The sequence below is a fragment of the Ovis aries genome, chromosome 3 (genome assembly GCF_016772045.2).
Source record: "Ovis aries strain OAR_USU_Benz2616 breed Rambouillet chromosome 3, ARS-UI_Ramb_v3.0, whole genome shotgun sequence".
In the NCBI taxonomy this organism is placed as follows: domain Eukaryota; kingdom Metazoa; phylum Chordata; class Mammalia; order Artiodactyla; family Bovidae; genus Ovis; species Ovis aries.
The window spans coordinates 316,908-344,059 of record NC_056056.1 but is presented as its reverse complement, the minus strand read 5'-3'; the positions used below and the strand labels follow the sequence as shown (position 1 = coordinate 344,059).

Below are 27,152 nucleotides of genomic sequence, written 5' to 3'. Positions count from 1 at the left end.
GAGCGGGGCTGCGGGAGCCCCGGCCCAGGGGGGTGGTCAGTTACCGCTCGCTCGTGCTGCCCGCTGTTCAGTGGATTGGAAGCTTTCTTCTCATCAAAACACTGGAAGGCCCTTCCCATCACATTAGTAACGGGGAGAGGAGAGAAAATGACCGCGTTCCCGCGGCTCCGGCTGTGCCTGTGGGAAGGAGCATCTCTCTAGGGAGGCGGCGCTGCCCGCCTGGTGCCCGTGACAGCCGCGGGGCCCGGCCGACGCGGGTCCCTGGTGACTGTTCCCGGCGGTGCCCTCGGTCCAGCGTGAGACCTTCCTTGGGCTGCAAGCAGCAGCGGCCACAGAGGGGGCGCCGGCGGGGAGCGTCCTGGCGTGCTGGTCCCCGCTGAGGGCTCAGTGCCCGTCCTGGGGCAGAGGCGCAGGGCCTGGAGGCAGCAGGGCCGGGGTGGACGGGCTCTGTGTGCTGTCTCTACAGAGCCGGTTTGGGAAACAGCTTCTGAGTGTCTTCTGACACCAGGCAGGACTGCAGTCTGGACAGGCGTCTGTCAGAGAGCGTGTGGTGGAGTTGCTACCCTCCCAGCCCCTCGTGTCCAGCGCCCTCGCCGCTCACCAGCCGCTCACGTCCAGCCCCCTCGCTGCTCACCAGCCCTCTGGTCCAGGCCCCTCGCCGCTCACCAGCCCTCTGGTCCAGGCCCCTCGCCGCTCACCAGCCCCTCTGGTCCAGGCCCCTCGCTGCTCACCAGCCCTCTGGTCCAGGCCCCTCGCCGCTCACCAGCCCTCTGGTCCAGGCCCCTCGCCGCTCATCAGCCCCTCTGGTCCAGGCCCCTCGCCGCTCACCAGCCCCTCGCGTCCCGTCCCCTCACCGCTCACCAGCCCCTCGCGTCCCATCCCCTCGCCGCTCACCAGCCCTCTGGTCCAGGCCCCTCGCCGCTCATCAGCCCCTCTGGTCCAGGCCCCTCGCCGCTCACCAGCCCCTCGCGTCCCGTCCCCTCACCGCTCACCAGCCCCTCGCGTCCCATCCCCTCGCCGCTCACCAGCCCTCTGGTCCAGGCCCCTCGTTGCACAAGCCGCTTCCGTCCTTGGCAGAGAGCCCAGGATGCTCCCTGCCCCCATTGCAGAGCATCCCCTTTGTTCCTTTGTTTTCTCGTTTCCTCTCAAAGGGCAGGTGCAGGTCGGTCAGGTGTGGTGGGCTCTGCTTTCTGCGGTCTTCGTGTGACTGCGTGACTTCCCACTTGATGTTACAGGCCTGCACTTTGTGGTCCATCATCCCTTGAAATGTGTTCATCAAACAGCCTTGGGACACGTGACGTGGAACACGTATCCTGGAGCATTGTTAGGCTGGGTGCTAGGGCTTACCTGGGGGAGTAAGTCCGCCGCATTTCCTGGGGTCTCCCTGTCCAGCGAGGTTGGCAGAGTTGTAGTTCCTTGTGGGGCTCAGTGCAGAGCTGGACCTTCGGGGTGAAAGCTGAGTGAAGGGCGTGCAGGCCAAGACCACGGCTCTGACCTGGGAGCGCTGAGTAGCTTGATGCCGTAGGTTGGCGCCCTGGGGTGTTTGGCAGGCTGATTTGGCCCTGAAAGTTGTTGGGCTGGATTAGGGCTCAGCAGACTTCTTCTGGCAAGGCCATCTGTGCGTGCTCCTCGTGGTTTCTGATACACACGCTTTTTTACTTTTACACGTCACACATACGAAAGCCACTCTTAGCTGCTGGAAGCACACGGATGGGCTGGGTCTGGATCTGGCCAGTGGCTGCTTTGGGATTCTCTGTGCTGTTAGATGTGAGTGTGAGCTCATGGACGGGGTGGCACTGGGTGTTTTGAGAAGATGCAGGGGGCCACAGTTTTAGAAGGTGGCTTTTGAACTGCAGAGCAGGTGTGAAGATTGAAGAGGGGCGAGACTGGAGTGAGAAAAGGAGCTGATGGACTGTTCCTGCTACTAGTGACCTCAGGGGTTGGAACAGGAAGGGAGCCGGGTCGAGTGTGCTTGGTGAGGAGGCGTCGAGCCTGCTGACGGTGCGCAGGAGTGAAGCCCGACCGAGACTCCTGCTTAAAGAGTGCCTCTCTCTCTGTCCACGTTGGGCCTTAGCTGCGGCTGCAGGCTCTCTGGCTGTGTGCAGGGCATGCTTGCTGCGAGGTGTGTGCACCGCAAGCTTGGGCTCCTGCGCCGGGGGTGTGGCTGCTGGCTGCTGTGCCTTTGGGCCCCCGTGGCAGCTGAGGCCCTGGGGGAGGGGCTGGGTGTGTGTGGGCGGGGCCAGGTGGCTTTCCGAAGCGGGTATAGGTGTGCAGCTCCAGGACAGCCTGAAGGTTGCGAGTCGGTGGCCTCGGCGGGGCGGGGTAGGGCCCGGCTCCGGCCTGCATGCGCCGTCAGGCATGGGGCCTCGCCGGGGTGGGAGGGTGGCAGAGACGGGGCGGTCTCGAGAGGCGGAGGCAGTGGTGGCTGCCTGGGCCGGCTGTGGATCGGGGCCAGGCTGTGGCGGGACCTCACCTTTGGATGACTGGATTTGGGGGTGGCTATCTGGCTCTGCTTTTTTCACTCGGCCAAAACCTTTGACTGTTTGGATCACAATAAACTGTGGAAAATTCTTAAAAGACATGGGAATAGCAGACCACCTGACCTGCCTCTTGAGAAATCCGTATGCAGATCAGGAAGCAACAGTTAGAACTGGACACGGAACAACAGACTGGTTCCAAATAGGAAAAGGAGTGTGTCAAGGCTGTATATTGTCACCCTGCTTATTTAACTTCTATGCAGAGTACATCATGAGAAACGCTGGGCTGGAAGAAGCACATACAAGCTGGAATCAAGATTGCCGGGAGAAATATCAGTAACCTCAGATATGCAGATGACACTACCCTTATGGCGGAAAATGAAGAACTAAAAAGCCTCTTGATGAAAGTGAAAGAGGAGAGTGAAAAAGTTGGCTTAAAGCTCAACATTCAGAAAACGAAGATCATGGCATCTTGTCCCATCACTTCATGGCAAATAGATGGGGAAACAGTGGAAACAGTGGCAGACTTTATTTTGAGCTCCAAAATGGTGACTGCAGATGGTGACTGTAGCCTTGAAATTAAAAGACGCTTACTCCTTGGAAGAAAAGTTATGACCAACCTAGACAGCATATTAAAAAGCAGAGACATTACTTTGCCAACAAAGGTCCGTCTAGTCATGGCTATGGTTTTTCCTGTAGTTGTGTATGGATGTGAGAGTTGGTCTATAAAGCTGAGCACCGAAGAATTGATGTCTTTGAACTGTGGTGTTGGAGAAGATTCTTGAGAGTCCCTTGGACTGCAAGGAGATCCAACCAGTCCATTTCAAAGGAGATCAGTCCTGGGTATTTATCGGAAGGACTGATGTTGAAGCTGAAACTCCAATACTTTGGCCACCTTATTCGAAGAACTGACTCACTGGAAAAGACCCTGATGCTGGGAAAGATTGAGGGCAGGAGGAGAAGGGGACGACAGAGGAGGAGATGGCTGGACGGCATCACCGACTCAGTGGACGTGGGTTTGGGTGGACTCCGGGAGTTGGTGATGGACAGGGAGGCCTGGCGTGCTGCGAATCATGGGGTTGCAGAGAGTTGGACACGACTGAGCGCCTGGACTGAACTGTCTGTCTCTCAGCAGACTCTGCACACGTGTCTGTGACGCACTTGTGTGTGTTACCCAGTGAGCTGGCTGGGGCCCATCAGGCACGCTGTGTCCCTGGCTGCAGGCGTGCCTCAGTCTCCTCGGCTGGTGGAGGGTGTGGGCGATCCCACGGCACAGCACCTGAGCGGGCCAGGCCCTGGGGTGTCGCTGGACCCTGTGAGGGGGCGCGTGCGGTTCCGCTTCCACGCGGGTCTCTGCTGTTGCCCCCGGACTCCCGTGAAGAGTGGGTTCCCACCTCTGACAGAAGTGACCTCACTGCACGGCCTGCGTCTCCCTTGCTTTCTGTGGCTGGGCAGGTCTCTGCAACATGCGTTAGGGGTCATGAAATTTCCACCTCTGTACTCGGAGCGTGTTTTGTTTTGTTTTGTTTTTTAAATGCAGACATTTTAAACATAACTGTATGTCATTTACTGAAAGAAAGTGAAAGTATTAGTTGGTCAGTCGTGTCTGACTCTGCGACCCCATGGACGGAGTCCACGGGATTCTCCAGGCTAGAGCGCTGGAGTGGGTAGCCATGCCCTCCTCCAGGGGATGTTCCCCACCCAGGGATCGAACCTGCGTCTCCCACATTGCAGGCAGCTTCTTTGCCGTCTGAGACCTAACAAAATTCCAGTAATTCACAGCATCTAACCATTTTAAGATTTCCCTCCAATCTTGTCGGAATGTCACCTTATGGTTGATTGGTTCAGATCTGCGTCCCAGCACAGCCTGCACTTGCCGCGCGGGTTCTGTTCAGTCCAAAGCGTCGGCCTTGCGGGGCGTGGGGGACTGGTGAAGATGCACAGCCGGGAGAGGGGCGTCGGGAGAGCCGCAGCCGGGAGCGCGGGCGTCGGGAGAGGGGCGTCGGGAGAGCGGGCAGCCGGGAGAGGGGCGTCGGGAGAGCCGCAGCCGGGAGAGGGCCATCGGGAGAGGGGTGTCGGGAGCGCGGGCATCGATCGGGAGAGCCGCAGCCGGGAGCGCGGGTGTCGGGAGAGGGGCGTCGGGAGCGCGGGCAGCCGGCTTCCCAGCCGCAGACGACAAGGAGCCGTCTGTCTCAGAGTCAGTGAAATGCCTTGTATGCAGCCACATTGGGTATTAATTGTGTTTTCCAAATTTAGGAACTTTTTTTTCTGTCAAGGGGAAAAACAGACAAAAGAGGGGAAAAAATATGTGAGATGTTGAAAGGATTCATTCTTTCTTTCCCAAGTGTCTTGATGACTGGCTTGTGAAATTGGTACATGGTAATAGTTTAAAATTAGGGGGTGCGGGTGGGCGGATGGCCCAGCTGGCATTGGCGCCCGCGTGGTTCTCAGGGCAGAGGCCGCCGCTGGGCTGGATCCTGGGCAGAGGCCTTGGCCTGGGCCTGCTCTTTGTTTCCCGTAAGAGTGCCTGCAGACCTTAGAGAAGGACTTCACGACTCCTTTGTTTTTTTTCCTCTGAATTTTATTTTCTTCTGTGTTCTGTTCTCTTATGAAGAAATTATTTGTTTAACATTTCTCTTTTTGTTTCAGGAGTATGATTTCATAGGGCAGAGAATATTGCCTTTTGAAAATGTAAATCACCATCTCAGAATACCAGAAACCCAGGGTCCTTGTGCTTCTTGCTGATTCTCACAGACTCAGTGGAGGGTTGCCAGGTTCAGGAAGTCAGGATACAGGGTGCCCAGTTACGCTGGAAGTTCAGGGACACTTACTGATGCTGAAACATGGCTTGCCGTTTATCCAAGCTTCCGACATCGCTGGATGCCCCTGTGTTGGGCAGCTGGTAGTGCCTGTTGCCCTGGTGGCTGGACCTGCCGTTGGCTTTACACGTCAAGCATGGGATCGGATTCTGTCTCACCTCCTGGGATGCCTTTTTCCCCTTAGGGTTTGGTTTTTCCAGTAGTCGTGTATGGATGTGAGAGTTGGACCGTAAAGAAGGCTGAGTGGCAAAGAATTGATGCTTTTGAGCTGTGGTGTTGGAGAAGACTCTTGAGAGTCCCTTGGACTGCAAGGAGATCCAAGTAGTCCATCCGAAAGGAAATCAGTCCTGAATATTCATTGGAAGGACTGATGCTGAGGCTGAAGCTCCAATACTTTGGCCACCTGATGCGAAGAACTGACTCATTGGAAAAGACCCTGATGGGAAAGATTGAAGGCGGGAGGAGAAGAGGGTGACACAGGATGAGATGGTTGGATGGCATCACCGACTCGATGGACATGAGCTTGAGCCAGCCCTGGGAGATGGTGAAGGACAGGGGAGCCTGTTGTGCCGTGGTCCATGGGGTTGCAAAGAGCTGGACATGACTTACCAACTGAAAATGATTGTGTGTATCGAAATCTGCCCATTGGCATCTCAGTAAGAAACTTCACAGAGCTTTCTGTCTTTTTTCTCCAGGCACGTCAGTGCCTTAGATAGGATGTGACGCGGATGTTCTGAAGGGTGGAGTGTGGTCTCCTGGGAGAGGAGGTCAGGCCCAGCGCGGGGCCAGCGTGTGTGGTTGCTCGTGTGTGCGAGCGTGTTTCACTCTCTCACAAACAGGTCGGTCAGTGCAGTCGCTCAGTCGTGTCCGACTCTTTCTGGCCCCTCGGACTGCAGCACGCCAGGCCTCCCTGTCCGTCATCTTCCAGAGTCTGCTCAAACCATGTCCACTGAGTTGGGGATGCCATCCAACCATCTCATCCTGTGTTGCCCCCTTCTCTTGCCCTCAGTCTTTTCCAGCATCAGGGTCTTTTTCAGTGAGTCAGCTCTTCACATCAGGTGGCCAAAGTATTGTAGCTTCAGCTTCAGCATCAGTCCTTCCAGTGAATATTCAAGGTTGATCTCCTTTAGGATGGACTGGTTTGATCTAGCAGTCCAAGGCACTCTCAAGAGTCTTCTGCAACACCACAGTTCAAAAGCATCAATTCTTCGGCGCTCAGCTTTCTTTATGGTCCAACTCTCCCATCTGCAGAGAAGGAAATGGCAACGCACTCCAGTATTCCTGCCTGGCGAATACCATGGACAGAGGAGCCCAGGGGGCTCTAGTCCGTGGGGTCGCACAGAGTCAGATATGACTGAGAGACAGCACCTCACATCCATACACGGCTGCTGGAAAGACCGTAGCTTTGAGTAGATGGACTTTTGTCGACAAAGTAACGTTTCTGCTTCTTATGGTCGTAGCTTTCCTTCCAGGGAAGAAGCATATTTTAATTGCGTGGCTGCATTCGCCGTCCGCAGGGATTCTGGAGCCCGAGAAAGTAGTCTGCCTCTGTTTCCGTTGTTTCCCCGTGTTTGCATGAAGTGATGGGACCGGATGCCATGACCTTAGTTTTCTGAATGCTGAGCTTTAAGCCAGCTTTTTCACTCTCCTCTTTCACTTTCATCAAGAGGCTCTCCAGTTCCTCTTCGCTTTCTGCCATAAGGGCGGTGTTGTCTTCATGTCTGAGGTGATTGGCATTTCTGTCAGCAGTCTTGATTCCAGCTTGTGCTTCCTCCAGCCCGGCGTTTCGCGCGATATTCCCTGCACGGAAATTGAATAAGCAGGGTGACGTTATGCAGTCTTGACATACTCTTTTCCCAGTTTGGAAGCAGTTCCATGTCTGATTCTAACTGTTGCTTCTTGACCTGCATACAGATTTCTCAGGAGGTTGGTCAGGTGGTCTGGAATTCCCATCTCTTTAGGAATTTTGCACAGTTTGTTGTGATCCACACAGTCAAAGGCTTTGGTGTAGTCAAGAAAGCAGAAGCAGATGTGTTTCTGGAACTCTCTTTCTTTTTTGATGATCCACCGGATGTTAGCAATTTGATCTGTTGTTCCTCTGCCTTTTCTAAATCCAGCTTGAACATCTGGAAGTTCTAGGTTCACGTACTGTTGAAGCCTTGCTTGGAGAATTTTGAGCATTACTTTGCTAGCATGTGAGATGAGTGCAGTTGTGTGGTAGTTTGAACATTCTTTGGCTTTGCCTTTTTTTGGGATTGGAGTAAAAACTGACCTTTTTTAGTCCTGTGGCCACTGTTGAATTTTCCAGATTTGCTGGCGTATTGAGTGCAGCGCTTTCACAGAATGATCTTTAAGGATTCGAAACAGCTTAAGTGGAATTCCATCTCCCGCACTAGCTGTGTTTGTAGTGGTTCTTTCTAAGGCCCACTTGACTTTGCACTCCAGGATGTCTGGGTCTGTGAGTGATTATGCCTTCGTGGTTATCTGGGTCATTAAGATCTTTTTTGTATAGTTCTGTGTATTATTGCCACCTTTTCTTAAAATCTTCTGCTTCTGTTAGGTCCAATCAGGTAGATGATTATAAACGGAGAAGTCCTAATTTAAAGTCAGATTATGGCTGAAAACTTTGTTTTAACCCATCATTTTGTTTTGCTTCGATCTGGGACAGAGCTAGACAGGGTTGAGAGAAGTGAAATCATTTCTCTTCTGTGAGCTTGTGACTGAGTGCTGCTGTTCCTTTTTATGCAAAACTGGCTGCTGGCAGCTTGAGTTTTAAAGGCCCAGCAGCATTAGAGGAGAGGCTCGCACAGGCTTTGTTAGGTAGAGGCTTGTGCAGACATTTCAGGCCCAGAGAGTATTCTTTTTCTCTGGAGCATCTCTTTCTGTTCATCTGACGGGCTGGTTTGTCCTTCACTGGAGACCCGCCAGCACCTTAGGCTCCAGCCCCGTGAGGACCCTCACCCTCTTGTAGCCGCGTCCTGCCCACCTGCCTGTCCGTCCTCCCCCCTGCCCCACACTGTGCGTGCCCCTTCTGCCCGGTGCCCCCAGCAGCAGTGCTGGGCTTTGAGTGGGGACGGGTGTAGCCGAGATCCGTTCTTGCCCAGGCCTGGCACGCCATGTGTGTCAGCGTTCCTGGGTGCCTTCGGGTAGATGCAGGGTGAAACGGGCTCACTCTGGCATGATTAGAAGGTGTGTTACAGAATATCCTTAAAGCAGACCTTTTTTCGGGGGAGTTATGAACCTTAGTTTTGTGGGCAGATGTCGCTGGTGGTGGTGGCCGGAGGTGGGTGGTTTGTGCTGAGTTCGTGGGAGTGCTGGGCTGTGTAGCTGTGCCCGCTCTGGTTCATCTCCAGACGCCCCGTTCTTGCCAGCAAGGACCCCGGGGCCCAGAGGTGGCGTCGGTGGTGGCACTGCAGTGGGGATGAGCTCGGTCCCTATACCACTCAGTGCCACCGTCCTGACTCCTGCTCAGGCGCCGACAGCACAGCTCTGGCACCGTCGGTGAGACTGCCGGGTGAGGTCCCGAAGGGCCTCGGGCCCCCGAGGCCTCCTGTTTCAGGGAGGGTTGACGAGTGTGGGTGGTGGGCGCTGGGGGGCAGCTGTGATGGGCTGAGGGGTGCCGGGGTCCGTCCACGTGAGGCCACGGTTGGAGACGAGGTGTGGTCCCACCCCGCCCTCGGTGGACAGTGGGACTTGGGGTTCTGGGCTGAGGCAGCTGGCCCCCCTGCCCTACCTGGTGGGGTGGGTCATGGCGGCGTTACTGAGGGGGCAGCCAAGGACGCTCCCGGGAGGTGACACTCCCGGGAGGCGCCACCTCTCCCAGCCTGGGGTCACCCAGCTTCTCGTCTTCCCGACTCAGGAAGGGCAAACTGAGACCCCTGTGCTGACTGAGGTGAACGCAGCTGTGGCTCCTGGCTCCTGGGCCCGCTGGCCCCTCGGTCCCAGCCCCACCCGTGTCTCTACGTCTTGGTCATGCGCTTTCCGGGACATGGGTCCCTCAGCCGCGCTGGGGCCTGTGTGTGTCCTGGCCCCCGTCCGCACGGGGTGCAGGCGCAGAAGCCGGAGGAGCCCCCGTGCACGTGGGTGTGGTGTGAGCGCTGAGCACCCTGGGCTGTGGGCTCCGCGTCGGGCGCCAGGCCCTTCACCCCCGGCCGCCCGGGGCAGGGCCCCGCCCCAGCCGCAGGAGCCGTTGTCCAGTGTGCCAGGGCCCTGGGGACGGAGCCTGCGCTCCTGCCGCAAGTCCTCGCTGCCGCCTCCGCCCTCATGCTCGGCTTTGGCCTCTGAGCCCGCGGTGCACGGCCTGCTCCTCGTCTGAAGGCTTTTCTAGCTGCTTTTTACGACAGTTTATTTTGAAAGAATTTCGAACATACAGAAAAGTTCCAAGGTCAGCACAGCGATGCCCGCCTGTCTTTACCGACCTCCACTCTGTCCTTCACACGCGCCCCCGTGTGAACACACCCACAGGCGCGTGTGCAGCGTCCCCTCTGCGCTGCCTGGAGCCAGCTCCACCTCCTAACGCAGACGAGGGCAGTCCTGACTCACTGTCAGAGCGTGACGGTGCCGCTGTCTGGTCTGCACACAGCTGTCACAGCGACCGCACGTGGACCCAGCACCCGTTCATTGTGTGAACAGCCGCGTGGTCACACGAGGACACCTTCACGGTGCCTGGTCGTTGCTGTACTTACAGTCCTCTCGCGGTCACTCGTGGTGACCTGTGGACACGACGCTGGTCTCTGTGTGTATATTCAGTCATCTCGTCACGTGTGGTCACATGCGGACACAGCCCCCAGTCTCAGCTGTTGCGTCGTCACACGTGCTCACACGTGCTCACACGTGCTCACACGTGCTCACACGTGCTTACACGTGGATGGGGCACCCAGTCCCTGTGTGTACAGCCGTGTCGCCACAAGGACACAGTGCCTGTCACGGTACGTACAGGCATCAGTGGTCACACGTGGTCACCCCTGGACACGGCACCCCAGTCATTGCACACACAGTGGTCATGTGGACACGGCGTCTGGTCACCTTGTGCACAGCCGTCGCGTGGTCACGCGGAGATGGCGCCCGGTGGCCGGGTGTGCAGTCGTCATGATAACCTCTCAGGGTGCTTTCGCACTCTGCCTGGGGACTTGCGGGGACTCCTGGCTCCTCTGGTCTCCAGCTCCCTGTCTTCCTTACCCAAGGGCCTGCGCTGCTTTCCAGAAGCCTAGGGCTGGGTGTCAGGAGACCAGAGACCTGCCCCTTTGTCCGTGACGACCCGGCTTGAGGAGAGCCTGCAGGTGCCCCCGGTACCTAAGGACAGTCTTGCGGGAGATACTGGGAGACTCTGTGAAGGTCGTGTTTCTCGTGAAGCTTCTCCACGAATTGGAGTCGCAGCTTCCACCCCCAGCATGTCTCGCCGTCAGTGGGTGGAATCTCGGGTAAGGAGGAGCCACCCTGTTGGGCTGTCAGCTGCTATTCCTGTTGCTCACTTGATGGACACGAGCAAGCTTCAGGGCTCGGCGATGGGCGTGGAGGCCCGGCGTGCTGCAGTCCACGGGGTTGCGGAGTCGGACGCGGCTGAGCTGACTGTCTGTCGACGCCGGTGTTCACTCAGCCATCGCTCCCGTCATTACTCATCCTGACGCTCGGGAGCTGCATCCCGCCAGTCTGTCCTGTTCTTGGGCACGGCCCGCCAGCTTTCGGCGCTTCCTTCTTGGGTTAGCCCGAGGTCCTGAGCTGCTCTATGCCCCGGCTGCCCCCAGCTGGTCCTCTCTCCTGTGAGCCTCGTCCTCTCCATGGAGGCAGCACATGGGATGGTTTCTGTGCGAAGCCCCAGGGCCTCACGCTGCTGGAGCAGCGCTCTGGAGGCGCGCCTGGGGTGGGCTGAGGCTCCTCCTGCAGAGCAGGGCCGGGTTTACCTGCCACCTCACCCCGTGGGGATTGTCACAGCCTCTGCCTGGAGGGGAGCCGGCAGGCCTCAGGTCTCAGCCCGCGTTTTGCTTGGTTCGGGTTTTGTTATGGTTTGGGCTGGGTGTTCCCTGAGCGCACGTGCTGGGGGCAGAGGGCTAGGGTGTGCCAGGTGCGGACCGTCGGGGAACAGGTGTGGCCGCCTGAGGGGGTGTGGCTGGGCCTCCCAAAGTAGCAGGTTGGTGGTGGGGGGGCCGGCCTCAGGGTGCGAAGCGCGGGCTTGTTTGCCGGCCGAAGGCTGGTTCTCCTGATGAGGAGGGCGTGTCAGGCCTTCCCGTCAGGATCTGCTCCTGCCTCCTGGGGCCTCTGGCTTTCCTTGGTGCCTGTCCACGCTCTGGCTTCCTAACTGCGGTGGGGCCGTGTGGCTGGCCAGCGACAGCAGACCAGGCTGTCGTCCAGGCCCCGAATGAGGGGAATGCAGGCTATTGAGAGAGCTGGGGAAGATGCCCACAGCTGTGCCCCCCTGGTGGTACCCGCACAGCCCTCCGAATGTCACACCCGCACGGCCCCCCCGTCACACCCGCACGGCCCCCCACGCTCTTGCTGAAGGTCACGTGTCTGTGTCTTCACCCCTTTCTGGAGCACAGCTCCCAGGACTTGGCTGAGAAAGGCCCCTGTGGCCCCGAGCACAGAGGTGCCTCTGCCGTCCCGCCCGTCGCTGCTCGCCGGCTCCGGGGGGGTCACCCTGCTGTCCCTGGCCCTGTCGCCTGGGCCCTGCCGTGCTCCGCGCCCCCTGGACTGGCTTCCCCGGCACAGGACAGGCGCTCAGGATCGGGGCCGGCCTGCAGGCCCCTGAGCCCGTGGACGGAGCTTGCCCCTGTAACGGGGCGCCCCGCGGGAGCGGCTGACCACCCGGGTGCCAGCAGCTGTGGTCTGGGCGCCTGGGCTCGGCAGTGCTGCCCGCCCCCCCCGCCCCCGGTGCGTGTGCACGTGGCTTGTAGAACAGCTGGTCCTCGGTCCTTAGGGGTCTTCAGGGACCCCAGCGTCCCCCACTTTGGAAACCCCTGGGTTCCAGACCACTGGTCCGGAATCTGGGAGTGCGAGGGCGGGGCCCTCTGTTGCCTGGAGTCTCCCGGGCCTGTTGGCAGCACCGGCCTCTCCCCCTGCAGCCCGTGTCGTGGGCGTCCTCACGGGCCTAAGGGGCCCAGTCCGCCGTCCTCGCTGGGCTGGTTCTGATGTGAGTGCGACGCCCGTGGGCCGGGGTCCTCTGGTGGAGTGCGACTGACGACTGCTTCTCTTCCGCAGGCGGTTCCGGCGAAGGGGGAGACCAAGCAGGACTGCGGCCTGGGAGCCGAGCTGCTGAGCGGAGGTAAGGGCGCCGGGGCCGCAGGGCGGTCCCTGGGGCGGGGCCCGGGCTCCCGGCCTGCTGGGAGGCAGAGGTCCCAGTCCCCAGGGCACCAGGGCCAGCAGGGGCGGCTGCACGAGGTGCCTAGACTTGGAAGCCCCCCGAGTTGCCCAGCGGTGGAGGGAGGCTGGCAAGCGCCTGGTGCCCAGGGAGCCTCTGGCTGCCCTGCATGGGGCCGCGCTGGGACCGACCGTGGGAGGTGAGCCCACTGTCCCACCCGAGCCTGCCGGTGGCCCTCCTGAGAGCAGCGTCCTGGCTGGACGGCAGCACCCGGGGCCCGCTGCACTCCTGCCCCGGGCATCTGCCTGCCTCTCGGCTGGGGACGAGACCAGGTGGGGGCCGAGGTCACCCGAGCTTGCGGCTGTGGACGCCCAGCCGGGCCCTGGCCTCGGCACGCAGACGCCGGGCCGAGCCTGCTGTGTGTGGGCAGCCACTCCACCAGGCGCAGGCTGGGCCATCTTGGCAGACATGCAGGGAGACGGGGGCCGTTGTCCTGCGGGGGCCCGGGGCGCCCTGTCCAGTGGCTGAGCCTCCCAGGACGTGGCCTCAGGTGGCCTGCTGGCGGGGAGCACCTTGGGCCCCGGGCTGGCGGCCACGTGCATGTGCGTCCCGAGCTGTGACGGGGACTCCGGTGGCCCTGCTCCCTCGCGGGCAGCGTTTCTCTCACCTTTCACATGCACGGGGTCCTCTTTTGTGACCGCGCGTGCATGCCTGAGGGTGCCTGTGGGGGATGCAGAGTGTGGGCCCTGGGCTGGGGCTGGCAGCAGGCAGCCTCACGCTGGGAGGAAGGACCCGGGGCCCAGGCCACAGGGCAGGGTTGTGTGGGCGACGGCACGTGATCAAAGCGTGTCAGATTCCAGGAGAGCTGCTGGGGCTCTGGGGCCGGGTGGGAGGGCTTGGGGGCCCTTGCTTCCCAAGACTGTCTTGGAGCCCCACCCCTTCCCAGGTCGGAAGCCGGTCCTGGGGGCCAGCTCGTGTCTGCCTTTGGTCCCAGGTGCCTGGCGTGCGCTGATGGACGGACATCCGTGGCCCTGCCTTGCTTACTGCCTCACTCACGCCTGGGGGTGCAGCCCACAGCCCCTCTCTGCTGCCTCCAGCCACCCACCCACTGTCCTGCTGCCCCTCTGCTCCCATGCGGGACCCCTGGAGCCCTGCCTCGGCGCTCTCCTCCGGCTGTGCTCTCCTCTCCCCTGGCATGCTGCCGTCCGTGGGCTCCTCCCCTCTCCGCCCTCCTAGGCCTTTTCCTAAAGAGCTTGAGGGTGCATGCTGTGGGCTCCTCCTCACGCGCGGCCCCCTGAGCCCAGCCCTGGGCTCCTCCCGGGAGCCTCCAGACTGGTTGCCGAGGTGGCTGCCCTCCGCCCAGCCCCACAGCACCGGCTCACCGGCCCTGTCTTTCTGGTCAGAGCCATCCGGGTTTGGTGTGTCCCCCTGCTGACTGCTGACGCTGAGCATTTCTTCTTGTGCTTCTTAGCTTCTGTATATCTTCTTGGCAGAAATGTCAGTTCAGATACTTTGCCCATAAAATTGGTTATTGATTTTTAAAAATTTTTTTTATTTTTAAATTGAAGGATAATTGCTTTACGGAGTTTTGCTGTTCTCTGTCAAACCCTAACACGAATCAGCGATAGGTTTACTTAATATCCCCTCCTTCTTGAACCTCCCTCCCATCTCCCTCCCCGCCCCACCCCCTAGGTTGAGTTCCCTGAGACACACAGCAAATTCCCTTCGGCTATCTACTTTATATATGGTAATGTAAGTTTCCCTTCCCTTGTAGCTCAGTCAGTAAAGAATCTGCCTGCAGTGTAGGAGACCCGGGTTCAAACCCTTGGGAAGATCCCCTGGAGAAGGAAATGGCAACCCACTCCAGTATCCTTGCCTGGAAAATCTCATGGACAGTGGAGCCTGGTGGGCTGCAGTCCACGGGGTCGCAAAGAGTCGGGCACGACTGAGCGACTAATACTAATACTTCATGTAAGTTTCTCCGCCACTCTTTCCGTACATCTCACCCTCTGCCCCTCCCCGTGTCCGTAAGTCTGTCCTCTGTCTGTTTCTCCATTGCTGCCCTGTAAAAAAATTCGTTAGTACCATTTTTCTAGATCCTGTATATATGTGTTAGAATTTACCTTTCTGACCTAACTTCAGTCTAGGCTCATCCACCTCATTAGAACTGACTCAGATACAGCCCTTGTTATGGCTGAGCAGCATCCCATTGTGTGTGCGCGGCAGAGCCCTTACGCGCGCCTGTCGACGGGCACCTGGGCCACAGGCGGAGTTCCTCACGCTGGCCCCGGCGTGGGGCGGCCCCTTGCTCCAGCTGTTGTGCATAGCGCTTCAGTGACCAGTGGGATGCGTGTGAACTTTCCAGTTTTGGTTTCCTCAGGGTCCATGATTAGGAGTGGGGTTGCTGGGTCATGTGGTGGGGTATTGACTTTTATTGATGAATTGTCAGAGGCTTTTCAAAATACATTTAAGATACAAGTTCCTTATCAAATGCGTGGTTTGCAAATACTGCCTTCCAACCTGTACTTTGGCCACCTGATGCGCAGAGGATAAAATGGTTAGGTAGCATCATCAGCTCAGTGGGCGTGAGTTTGAGCAAACTCTGGGAGATAGTGGAGGACAGGGGAGCCTGGCGTGCTGTAGTTCCGTGGGGTCACAAAGGGTCAGACACGACTTAGTGACTGAACAACCACCTGCAGGTACTCTTTTCCCTTTCTTGACTGTGTTCTTGGAAGCACGATACGCAGTCCGGTCTATCTGGCTTTCTCTGGTTGCCTGCGCTTCTGTTACAGCGTCTGAGAAACCGTTGCTTCATAGAAAGTCATAAAGACTTATATCTGTGTTTTCATCTTAGACTTAGATCTTGGCTGCATTTTCAGTTAATTTTTGTATATGGTGGGAGTCAAGGGTCCAGCTTCCTTCTTTAAGTTGCTTTCCCCGCGCATTTTAAAGTAAGGTTTTGGAGTTCCTCAGTACACTGATTGGAGCTTCAGTTAGGGTATCACTGAACTTGGAGGGTTAATTTGAGGTGACACGCATCTCTGTATTTTTGCCACCTCCATAGAGGCCTTGCATGATCTTGGTTAAATTTTATATCCTATTTTATAGTTTTCTGCCTTTGTGAATGCTATCTTATTTTTTCTCATATTTTCTTCCCCAAAGTTAAGGCTGGCGTAGGAAAATGTCCTTGTTATTTGCGCTTGATTTCAGGTCTGGCAGCCTCTCTGCACCCCTGTTTGACGTGCCTCTGCACCCCATGTGTGCAGGAGAGCTCGCCCCTTGTTGCCAGGCCTCTCACTTCATCTCTGCTCTTGTGGAGCCACCTGGGACCCCACTCTTGTGTAAACCTTAGTGGTGTTACTAGGTGTCCTGACGTTGTTCCTGGTCTTACGTGGAATCCGTGTAGCGTTTCTGAATAAGTTTACGTTTGCAGTAGATTGGCACGTGGGCTTCTCCAAGCTGAGTAGGTTTTTCACCTATTCTGTTTTGCTGAGGATTTTGAGAAATTAATAGCCGTTCATCGATTGCGATTGTGCTTACTGCACTTGGCTTCTGTGCTCAGGCCGCAGCAGTGAGTGCAGGCCTCGCCCCAGGGGCTAGTGCTGCTGTGATGGGCTTGTGGGGGCGCTGTGCTGTTACCTGGGGACGGGGCTGGTGGGTGGTGGGCTCCTGGACATGACCTCTGTCCCCTGCACCCAGTGCTGGAGCTGCAGGCTTTCTCCTGCTGGTGGCACGTGGGTTGCTTTGTTTATCAAGCTGTGGAGGAGATGAGCTTCAGAGACCAGAGGTTTGTTAAGCTCCTGACCGACAGACGGAACGCGTCCTGTTTTCTTCAGGTCTGTTCTTGGGCAGCGGCTCCGGAGACCTTGTTTTCTGTCTGAATCCTCCCCAGTTTTGTTTTCCAGCAGTGACTTTGTTCCTGGAGGATACTACATCTGTGTCACATGTTTGAAGCCTTTTAAAAAGTATTTCACAGACAAGCGGGTGTTTGTTTCAAGGACCGTGGCCCTGCCCCCTCCTCGGTTGGGGCTCGGGGCAGACTGCCCTCCCTCCCGGGGACAGGTTGTCGCCCACTCCATCAACTCACTGTTGAGACAGTGACTGTGCTGTGCTTTGTATGTAGTCCGTCTAAAGTCAGATGTTTGTCCGTGAAGTAGACAGTTTCCTGTGAGCACAGCAGTGGGACTCTGTTGGGGTCGCAGGTGGGCACCCCTGACTCTTGTTCTCTTTCTGCAGGGTCACCCATGGCTGCTGATGACGGCTCAGCGGAACAGCAGGGAGGGGAGGCCCCGGTGGCTGCAGACGGGGAGACCAACGGGTCCTGTGACCAGAGCAACGCCAGTGGCCACGCGGCTGCTGTGAAGCACCCTCAGGAGAGCACGCGGGGCAGCCCGCAGGAGGGGGCCGGCCCGGGGGCCCGGATAGCGGAGAATGGGATTCTGGACAGAGACCCCGAGCTGGGGAGGCAGAACCACATCCGCTCTGACGGCTTCCCCCAGAGTCCTGTCGTCGGGAGCAACGGCTACTTCCTTGGCAAGGCCCCCTTGTCTGAGCCGCCACTGCGGGTGGCCAGCGCCCTGGCCTCCTCCCTGCCTGGCCATGCGGCGAAGACCCTTCCTGGTGGGGCTGGCAAAGGGAGGACTCCCGGTGCTTTCCCCCAGCAGCCGGCTGCTGTGCCAGCCAAGCCTGGGGAGGGCAGCAAGGACACAGAGGACAAGAAGGCCCCGGCCCCGGGCGCCGACATCAAGGTCCACAGGGCTCGGAAGACCATGCCGAAGTCCATCCCGGGCCTGGTAACACGTCCCTGTTGGGAGGGCCTCTCCTGTCTGTCTGCTGTTGGTTTCGTGGAGGGGAGAGGCCGGGAAGAGGGCGTCACTCGCCAGGGTTGCCAGCTGGGTCCTGGCGGGTGATTGCCAGCCTGTCTGCGGGGCTTCCCTTGGTGTGCCCAGCCCACGGGTTGCTCCTCCCCCTCTTTGGGAGTCACTTTCTTGGGAGGCTCAGAACCCACCAGCCTCCCTGGGGAGCAGGCAGTGGGGAGGGCAGTTAGGCCTGGAGCTGCTGAGAGCTGTCAGCTCCCAGGTGTGCAGTTACACCCCGGAGTTCCTTGGGCGCGTCGCCTGCTGGTTCCTGAGGGCCTTCCGTGGCTCCCCACGGCCTGACGCGCACCTGAGGCTGAGGGTTCTGCGGTGTCCCCAGCGCCTCCTCCCGGAACCACCCCACCCCCACCTCTTCCCCAGCCCCGCCCCCGGCACCTCCTCCCGGACCCCCGCCCTCCCATCCCTTCCTCCCGAGCCCCGCCCCCAGCGCCTCCTTCCCCGAGCCCCGCCCTCCCATCCCTTCCTCCCGAGCCCCGCCCCCAGCACCTCCTCCCCGAGCCCCGCCCCCGGCGCCTCCTCCCCGAGCCCCGCCCTTCCATCCCTTCCTCCCGAGCCCCGCCCCCGGCGCCTCCTCCCCGAGCCCCGCCCCCAGCGCCTCCTCCCCGAGCCCCGCCCCCGGCGCCTCCTCCCCGAGCCCCGCCCTCCCATCCCTTCCTCCCGAGCCCCGCCCCCAGCGCCTCCTCCCCGAGCCCCGCCCTTCCATCCCTTCCTCCCGAGCCCCGCCCCCGGCGCCTCCTCCCCGAGCCCCGCCCGTGCATCCCTTCCTCCCGAGCCCCGCCCCCGGCGCCTCCCCGAGCCCCGCCCGTGCATCCCTTCCTCCCGAGCCCCGCCCCCGGCGCCGCCTCCCCGAGCCCCGCCCGTGCATCCCTTCCTCCCGAGCCCCGCCCCCGGCGCCTCCTCCCCGAGCCCCGCCCGTGCATCCCTTCCTCCCGAGCCCCGCCCCCGGCGCCTCCTCCCCGAGCCCCGCCCTTCCATCCCTTCCTCCCGAGCCCCGCCCCCGGCGCCTCCTCCCCGAGCCCCGCCTCTGCAGCAGCTCATTACCCTGTCCGTCTCCCTCCTGTGTCCCCGGCGCTTCTGTCTTGGTGGTCCTCTCACACGTTGATGTTTTCCATTTTGACAGTTGTTTTTTTCATATCCAGTGTATATGATTAGATTTTAAGTTAAGAATATCTGTGCGCTCAGTTACATTTCTGTTTTATCCTTCAAAGGATAGTTACAGGTCTTCTGTAGTCTTGGTTGAACTGCCGTTTCCTCACGTGGGGCTCTGCTTGGCCTCGGCGCCTCTTGCCTGGGCGGTTTCCCTCCAAAGCCTTCCCGCCAGGAGTGTGCCCACCTTGGTGCTGTGGCTCGCTGTCCCCTGCCCACCCCCTGCCTTCTGTGGCTGGGCTGGAGGTGCTGGGAGCTGGGCCACTGCCCATGCAGTGGCTGGCCCTGGCACGGCTTCTGCTCTTTGCAGGCGCCAAAATGTAAAAACCCTTTAACTAACTCTTCTCAGGGAGCCACACAGGTGGTGCAGAGGGACCCGGGGCACTACCCAGGGCACAGCATCGTGGGCTTGTGTGCCTGCCTGGCACCACGAGGCGCCCTCTGTGGTCACCCCGCCGTCACCCTCCTGCATGTCTGTTGAGCATCATTTCAGATGTTCCATAACGCAGGATTATGTTTCTTTCCTCACTCTGCACCCCCGACCTCAGCAGGCTGTGTCTGCAGGGCCCTCCTTTGCACGTTGACAAGTTGTGTGTGTTTTGTAACGCTCGCCCATCCGAGGGTATTTGGCAGGCCCTCAGTTTTGGGCTGCGCCGTTACAGCCTCGCTGCACGCGCGTGCACGTTGCGCCTGGGCCGGCGCCCCTGCTCTGGGGGCGTCGGGCTGCTCCCTTGTCAGGTGCTGGCTTGCAGCCCGGCTTCATCCTTGCGCTTCTGAAGACTTAGTTGTTCATTTTGATGAAGTTCAACCTAAACAGTTCAGTTCAGCTCAGTTGTGTCCAACTGTTTACTACCCCTGTGGACTCCCTGTCCATCACCAACTCCGGAGTTCACTCAAACTCGTGTCCATTGAGTCGGTGATGCCATCCAACCATCTCATCCTCTGCCGTCCCCTTCTCCTCCTGCCCCCAATCTTTCCCAGCATCAGGGTCTTTTCCGATGAGTCAGCTCTTCGCATCAGGTGGTCAAAGTAGTGGAGTTTCGGCTTCAACATCAGTCTTTCCAATGAAGACCCAGGACTGATCTCCTTTAGGATGGACTGGTTAGATCTCCTTGCAGTCCAAGGGACTCTCAAGAGTCTTTTCCAATACCACAGCTCAAAAGCATCAATTCTTCAGTGCTCAGCTTTCTTTATAGTCCAACTCTCACATCCGTATGTGACTACTGGAAAAACCATAGCCTTGACTAGATGGACTGTTGTTGGCAAAGTAATGTCTCTGCTTTTCATATGCTGTCTAGGTTGGTCATAACTTTCCTTCCAAGTAGTAAGCATCTTTCAGTTTCATGGTGGTGGTAATTTTGGAGCCCCCCAAAATAAAGTCTGCTGCTGTTTCCACTGTTACCCATCTATTTCCCATGGAGTGATGGGACTGGATGACATGATATTAGTTTTCTGAATGTTGAGCTTTAAGCCAACTTTTTCGCTCCTCTTTCACTTTCATCAAGAGGCTTTTCAGTTCCTCTTCACTTTCTGCCGTAAGGGTGGTATCATCTGCATATCTGAGGTTATTGATATTTCTCCCAGCAATCTTGATTCCAGCTTGTGCTTCACCCAGCCTGGCATTTCTCGTGATATACTCTGCATATAAGTTAAATAAGCAGGGTGACAATATACAGCCTTGACGTACTCCTTTTCCTATTTGGAACCAGTCTGTTGTTTCATGTCCAGTTCTAACTGTTGCTTCCTGACCTGCATAAGAGTCCTCACGAGGCAGGTCAGGTGGTCTGTATTCCCATCTCTTTCAGAATTTTCCACAGTTTATTGTGATCCACACAGTCAAAGGCTTTGGCATAGTCAATAAGGCAGAAATAGAACTTATATAGTATTTTTCTGTGAAGACTGTGTTTTTGGTAGCATGCCTAAAAGCTCTTTGGCTAGCCCTAAATGCTGAAGATTTTCTCTAACTTTCGTAGCTTTTTGGTGTTATGTGAACTTTAAGTATATGTGTGTGTGTTAGTCACTCAATCGTGTCTGACTCTTTGTGGCCCCATGGGCTATAGCCTGCCAGGCTCCTGTGTCCATGGGGTTCTCCAGGCAAGAATACTGGAGTAGACTGCCGTTCCCTTTTCCAGGGAATCTTCCCGACCCAGGGACGGAACCTGGGTCTCCGACTTGCAGACAGACTCTTTGCCGCGGAGCCGCCCGGGAAGCCTGAAGCGCGTGGCCTGTCGTGGGTTAGGTTTGCATTAGACTTGAGGCTTAAGGTGAAGTTTATTTATTTGCCTACCGTTTTTTTGACCACCATTATCGATTTTAAAATGCATGTCGGAGGATTCTACGTTATTTATGTATCTCACTGAAATTACGCTCTGACCCCATCCCCACTTGTAGAATTCTGCTCCACCGCAGGTTATTCCCGAAAGTGTTGACTGTCGCCGTCGCGTTCCTCCAGGGAAAAACAGCGGCGTGAAATTCAACTTGAGGAAACGCCTCTGACCGTAGCGTTCATCTGAGGGTAGCTGTGTCCCGTGGAGTGGCTGCGGCCGCTGTTAGCACACAGTCAGTCGCAGCGCTCATCATTCGGTTGGCAGTTGCTGAGCACACTCAGGCTGTTGCAGGGAAAGGAAAGAGGAGGGTGCTGAGGCTTCAGAAGCTGATTTGCTGAAGGCCATGCTCACCTCCTTCACACACTGGTAACTCCTGCTTCCCAGAGCCCTGCGAGAGGAGGGGACTGGAGCTGTGGAGACTGGGGGCCCTCCTGGCTCCCAGGCCCATACCTGGCCTCTCCCGACTCCTGGCTTTTCTGCTCTCCAGACCCTGCTCAGTCTTGTTCCATTTTCTCAGGAAAGCATATTTTATTGAAAATCGAGTTTTGGAAACAAACATGCTGCATGTTTATGACAGGAAATCTACCTTTCGTTAAAAGTTTAAAAATGCAGGGTTTTTCACAGCTGGGCGGCCTCATGTCCCCACGCGAGGCAAAACCAGTTTCCTTTTGGGTGGTGGTGTTCACACCATCAGACTCACCAGCTCAGGGTTACACTAGCCCCTGTTCACACAAAGGAGGTGAGGGAGGCCCTGGTGTCCCATGCCGGCACGCTGTGTAGACCGGCTCCTCGACTGACTCGAGTTCGCTCTTGAACCGTGGTGTTGGAGAAGACTCTTGAGAGTCCCTTGGACTGCAAGGAGATCCAACCAGTCCATTCTAAAGGAGATCAGCCCTGGGTGTTCTTTTGGAAGGAATGATGCTAAAGCTGAAACTCCAGTACTTCGGCCACCTCATGCGAAGAGTTGACTCACTGGAAAAGACTGTGATGCTGGGAGGGATTGGGGTCAGGAGGAGAAGGGGACAACAGAGGATGAGATGGCTGGATGGCATCACCAACTCGATGAACGTGAGTTTGCGTGAACTCCGGGAGATGGTGGTGGACAGGGAGGCCTGGTGTGCTGCAACTCATGGGGTTGCAAAGAGTCGGACACGACTGAGCGGCTGAAGTGAACTGAACATATAATTTACCATTGTAGCCATGTCTAAGTGCCCAGCCGTCACCCTGCCGTCCCAGAGCTTGCTCCTCTCCCCAGACTGGCCCTCTGTCCCTGCTACAGTCACTTCCCTCCCCTCCTCTCCTCCAGCTCTGGCTCTGCCCCACCCCCGCTGCACAGAGACACAGACACACACACAGACACACATAGACACACACACACCTACCCACCGCTCCGGATCTACTCTGTGTCTCAGATTGACAGAATCAGTGGTGCTTGGTCCTTCATACAAACAAGTTCAAGTTCAGTCGCTCAGTTGTGTCTGACTCGTTGCGACCCCATGGACTGCAGCACACCAGGCTTCCCTGTCTTATCACCAACTCCTGGAGCTTGCTCAAACTCATGTCCATCGAGTCGGTGATGCCATCCAACCATCTCATCCTCTGTCGTCTCCTTCTCCTCCGGCCTTCAGTCTTTCCCAGCATCAGAGTCTTTTCCAATGAGTCAGCTTTTGTTATCAGGTGGCCGAAGTATTAGAGTTTCAGCTTCAGTACCAGTCGTTCCAATGAATTTTCAGGACTGGTTTCCTTTAGGATGGACTGGTTGGATCACCTTGCTGTCCAAAATAGTTTCAAGAGTCTTCTCCAGCACCACAATTCAAAAGCATCAGTTCTTTGGCACTCAGCTTGCTTTATAGACCAGCTTTCATATCCATACATGACTACATGACTCTTGGAAAAAGCATAGCTTTGACTAGAGGGACCTTTGTTGGCGAAGTAATATCTCTGCTCTTTAATATGCTGTTCAGGTTGATCGCAGCTTTTCTTCCAAGGAGCAGGCGTCTTTCAGTTTCGCGGCTGCGTCCCTGTCTGCAGTGGTTCTGGAGCCCAAGAAAAGTCTGTTACTGTTCGTATTGTTTCCTCATCTGTTTGCCAGGAAGCGATGGGAGAAAGGTCCTTCATACGGGGATCTGTCCTTTAAGCGATGGGACAAGGGTCCTTCATACGGGGATCTGTCCTTTAAGCGATGGGACAAGGGTCCTTCATACGGGGATCTGTCCTTTAGCGTCCGGCTTATCCCACGCCACACAGGGCCCTTGAGGGTCGTCTGCACTATCTCAGTGCATCCCTGCCTTTCAGGGCTGAGCGATACTGCCCTGCTTGCGTGTCCGTGTACACACCACACACACACCTGGTTTATCCACTCCCCCTCGTCGGGCTCTTGGGCTGCCTCCTCCCTCATCTGCTGTGGACCCACTGGTACAAAGAGCCCTTCTGGCCTCTGCTTTCGGTTCCTGAGAGGGCGCCCAGAAGTGGGATCGCAGGACCGGGCGGCGGTGCCGTTCCCTCGGAGGAGCCGCCGGGCTGCTGTCCGCGGCGTCTGCGCTCTGCCCCCCCCCCCCCCCCCCAACAGCGCGGAGGCCCGTGGCAGCACGTGGTGCTCTCTGTCGCTGATAGACGCCGTCCCAGGAGTGCGAGGTGGCCCCGCTGCCGTTCTGAGTTGTCTTCCTGACGGTCAGTGATGCTGAGCGTCGTTTCCTGTGCTTTGTGGGCCTGTGTGTGTCTCCTGTGGAGAAATCTCTCTTCATATGCTCTGCCCATTTTTAAGTCAAGTTCTTTGTTGGGATGAGGAGTTATTATATATTCTAGATGTGAACCTTCTGTCAGATATGTGCTTTGGAAATGTTCTCTCCCATTCTGCAGGTTGTCTTTTCATTCTGTTGGTTGCCTTTGAGGCACAGAAATCTAAAGAGTCTTAATTGAAGTATAATCGAGTTACAATGTTATATTAGTTTCAAGTATACAGCATAGTGATTAAACAGTTTTATATTTTACAAAATGATCACCAGGATAAGTCTCGTTACAGTTAGTCACCGTGCCGTTATTGTCCAGCGTTGTTGGCTGTACCCTGCATGCTGTGTGTTAGGCCTCCATGACTTCCTGGAGTTTGCGCCTCGCAGTCCCCTCCGGCTGCTCTGTCCGTCCCCCGCCGTCTCGGCCCTCTGTCTGTTGTCCGTGTCTGTGAGTGTGCTTCTTGTCGTGTGTGTGTTGATGCTTTCTGCTTTTGGGTTCTCCGTGTGCGAGGCATCGTGGTGTCCGTCTCCCCGCCTCATCTGGCGGCGCGCCTCTGGGCCCAGCCAGCGCCGTCACTGGCAGCGAGGCTTTGTCCTTCCTTGCGGCCGGGCAGGGTGCCCCTGTGGGTGCTGAACCCCGCGTCCCTGCACCCGTCTCCTGTGGACGGCGCCCAGGCTGCTTGTGCGTCGAGGCCCCGCAGACAGTGCTGCGGTGAGCCTGCGGCGCAGTTACCTTTGGGGACTGGTGCTTGGGGGATTTGGGGGCGAATATCCAGGAGTGGGGTTTCTGGATCATGGGGTGGTTCTCTTTTTAATTTCCTGAGGAGCCCCTGTAGTGTCTGCCCCAGTCGGCGTTCCCGGTGCTGCGGTTCCGTTTTCTCCGCGTCCTCTCCAGCGTTTGTGATTTGCCGTCTTGGGATAATGGCCGTTCTGCCAGACATTAGGGGTAGACATCTCGTGGTAGTTTTGATCTGTAAGAAATTTTTGTTTTTACTAAAGTCTGATGTATCTTTTTTCCGTTTGTTGCCTGTGCCCTTGTAACATCGAAGGGGGCATCCCCAAGCCCAGTGCTGTGACTCTTCCGCCTTGTTTTCCCTACAAGTTTCCTCGTTGAGGCCTTTGACGCGTTGAGTTCACCTGTCAGTGGAGTAAGGCGAGGGTCCCCTGCGTGCACCCTTTTGCAGGCGGCTGCCCCGTTTCCCAGCCCTGTGTCTTGAGGGCGTGCGCCTGCTGTGGGTGCAGGCGCCTGCAGTTCAGCCGCGTCGGGCCGAGGTCGGCCGTCCGAAGGCTGCCGGCCACTCGGGGCGCGTGCGGTGGGGGCACGTGCGTGGCGTCTGGAGTGAAGGTGGGGGTGCCGGCGTTGACCTCGCCCGGGAAGGCTGAGGCCAGGACACTGAGGACGTGGGCAAAACTCAGCAAAAGAACCTTGAGGCGTGGCGCGGTGAAGCCGTGGGGTGAAGCCCTCCGGGGGGCGCCCCGAGGGGAAGGCGCTTCCTCAGAGCTTCCGGGGCGTCTCTCGCGAGTCACACACGTCGCCCGGGCCACAGGCTGGCCAGCTCCCTGCCGCTTCCCCTGGAGACGCAGACCCTGCTCTCCCCCGCGCCGCCAGCGCGCTGGGGCTGGGGACGGAGGCGGCTGCTCCTGTGCCGCCGGCCTGCGCGCCGGTGCGTCTGCCGGCTGTGCGTCTGCCGCCGGTGTCCCTGCCGCCGGTGTCCCTGCCGCCGGTGTCCCTGCCGCCGGTGTCCCTGCCGCCGGTGTCTCTGCCGCCGGTGTCTCTGCCCCCGGTGTCTCTGCCCCCGGTGTCTCTGCCGCCGGCGCGTCTGCCGGCTGTGCGTCGCTGCCGCCGGCTCGTCTCTGCCTGTGCGTCGGTGTCGGCTGTATGTCGGGGCCGCCCGTGTGTCTGTCAGTCGCGTGTCTGTCGGTCGAGCATCACTGCCGCCTGTGTGTCATTGTTGGCTGTCTCTGTTTTGAAGCCCGCGGCGAGTAAGGACCCCAGGGAAGGCCGGGACGCCCGCGACCGCGAGGAGCCGAAAGAGGAGCTGAGCAGGGGCGCCTCGGAGTCTGCACGCCAGCAGCTTTCACCCCCCTTCCCGTCCCTTCACCAGTCGCTACCTCAGAACCAATGCTACGTGGCCACCGCGAAGGCCCAGACAGGTACAAGGGGCCCGCCGCGCTCCGGGGTGTCCGCCGGCTCCGCCCTCGCCCGGCCCGCGTCGCTGCCTCCGCTGCCTCCGCCGCCCTCCAGCTCCCCGACGAAGGTCGCTTTCAGGCGGACGGTCTGCGGCCGTGGTTCGGTGGGGTGGGCGCTCTAGGTCTGGGGTGGCGGTCAGTTCAGGGGCTGAGTGCCGGGGCCTGGTGCGTGGGCCGGCCCCTCCTGCGTTGGAGGTGGGCACGCCAGGTCCCTGGTGGGCCTTCCTGGAGAAGGGATGGCTCCTGGGGGGCTGCGGGGGGAGAGCCCTGGAGCCCGCTCCCTCTGGAGACTGCACTTCTCGGGACAGATGGGCTCTCCGCCAGGCCTGGGCTTGCAGGCGCGGGGCACTCCGACTGCGAGGGGCCCCCGGTGCGGGCTGGGGCGTCCTCGCGTTGCCTGTCAGTAGATTGATTTCAGACCCGGGTCTCTGTGGCGGAGCCCCCGTCTCGCCACGGGCGCAGTCACCCGGCGGGGGCGCTCGCCTCTGGCCGCTATGGCAGTGCAGGCCTGGGCCCCGTGCTGCGTGCTTGCGCCGCGTGGCGCCCTCTCACATGGCCGCCTGGGAGGTGCTTCTGGCCAGGTGTTTCCCGCCGTCCCCTGGAGCGTCCCTGCGGTCTCAGCTGTCTTCTGGACCGCCCCCGAGGCCCATGTCCTCGCTGTGTCCCCCTGGGGGTGGGGACCCCCGGGTCACCATCCTGTGTGTCTCAGGAGGTGGGGCCTAAAGGACTGTGTGGTCCGTTCCTCCCGCTCGGTGGCATGGGCGTCTGGGGACATCCTCCGGGACTGACCGCCCAGCGCGGCCTCCCTCTCTGTCGTCCCCTCCCGCCTTCCCTGGAGCTTCTGGGGCAGTGAAGGGCTTCCCTCTCCAGCTGTGCCTCTGTCTCAGCTCGTGGGCCCTCCTGTGCGTCTCCTGTCCATCACTGTCATGCTAGGCTGGCTCCTGAGTCCCCTCGCTTCTGAGGACTTCCTGCCTCCTCCAGGTGGACCCGGCCCGTCTTGTCCTTCCTGGTCCTGGGCCCAGCCTTGTCACCAGGGAGCTCATGTTCTGTTTGTTGAAATGCAGTGGTGGTTAGAAAGCAGGGTCAGTCTGTCTTCCCACCACCCTTGGTATTATTGTTAAGTAATGATAGAGTCTCAGCCAGATGGACCGGCAGCTCTCTGTGAAGCGGCACCTGTGTGTGTGTGGGGCTCGGCAACAATGTCAGGAGCTGGTGCTTCTGTTGAAAAGCAAAGATCGGGGACTTCCCCGCGGTCCAGGGGTTAGGATTTGATGCTTTCACTGCTGAGGGCGC

The 27,152-nt window shown here is 58.5% G+C and overlaps 1 protein-coding gene across 10 annotated transcripts in view; it reads left to right on the top strand.

Moving 5' to 3' along the window:
• Positions 1-27,152, top strand: part of EHMT1 (euchromatic histone lysine methyltransferase 1) — a 107,316-nt gene that overhangs the window by 27,873 nt on the left and 52,291 nt on the right. For 8 of the 10 annotated variants that reach the window (XM_060413684.1, XM_060413683.1, XM_060413685.1 and 5 more), the window contains exons 2-4: positions 12,491-12,554; positions 16,827-17,383; positions 25,643-25,823. In XM_060413684.1, coding sequence (XP_060269667.1) covers positions 12,491-12,554; positions 16,827-17,383; positions 25,643-25,823 — 802 coding nt within the window. Of the gene's footprint in view, positions 1-10,479; positions 10,717-12,490; positions 12,555-14,364; positions 14,562-16,826; positions 17,384-25,642; positions 25,824-27,152 lie in introns of all 10 variants that reach the window. The other 2 variants (XM_060413686.1, XM_042245302.1) reach the window with 2 other exon arrangements.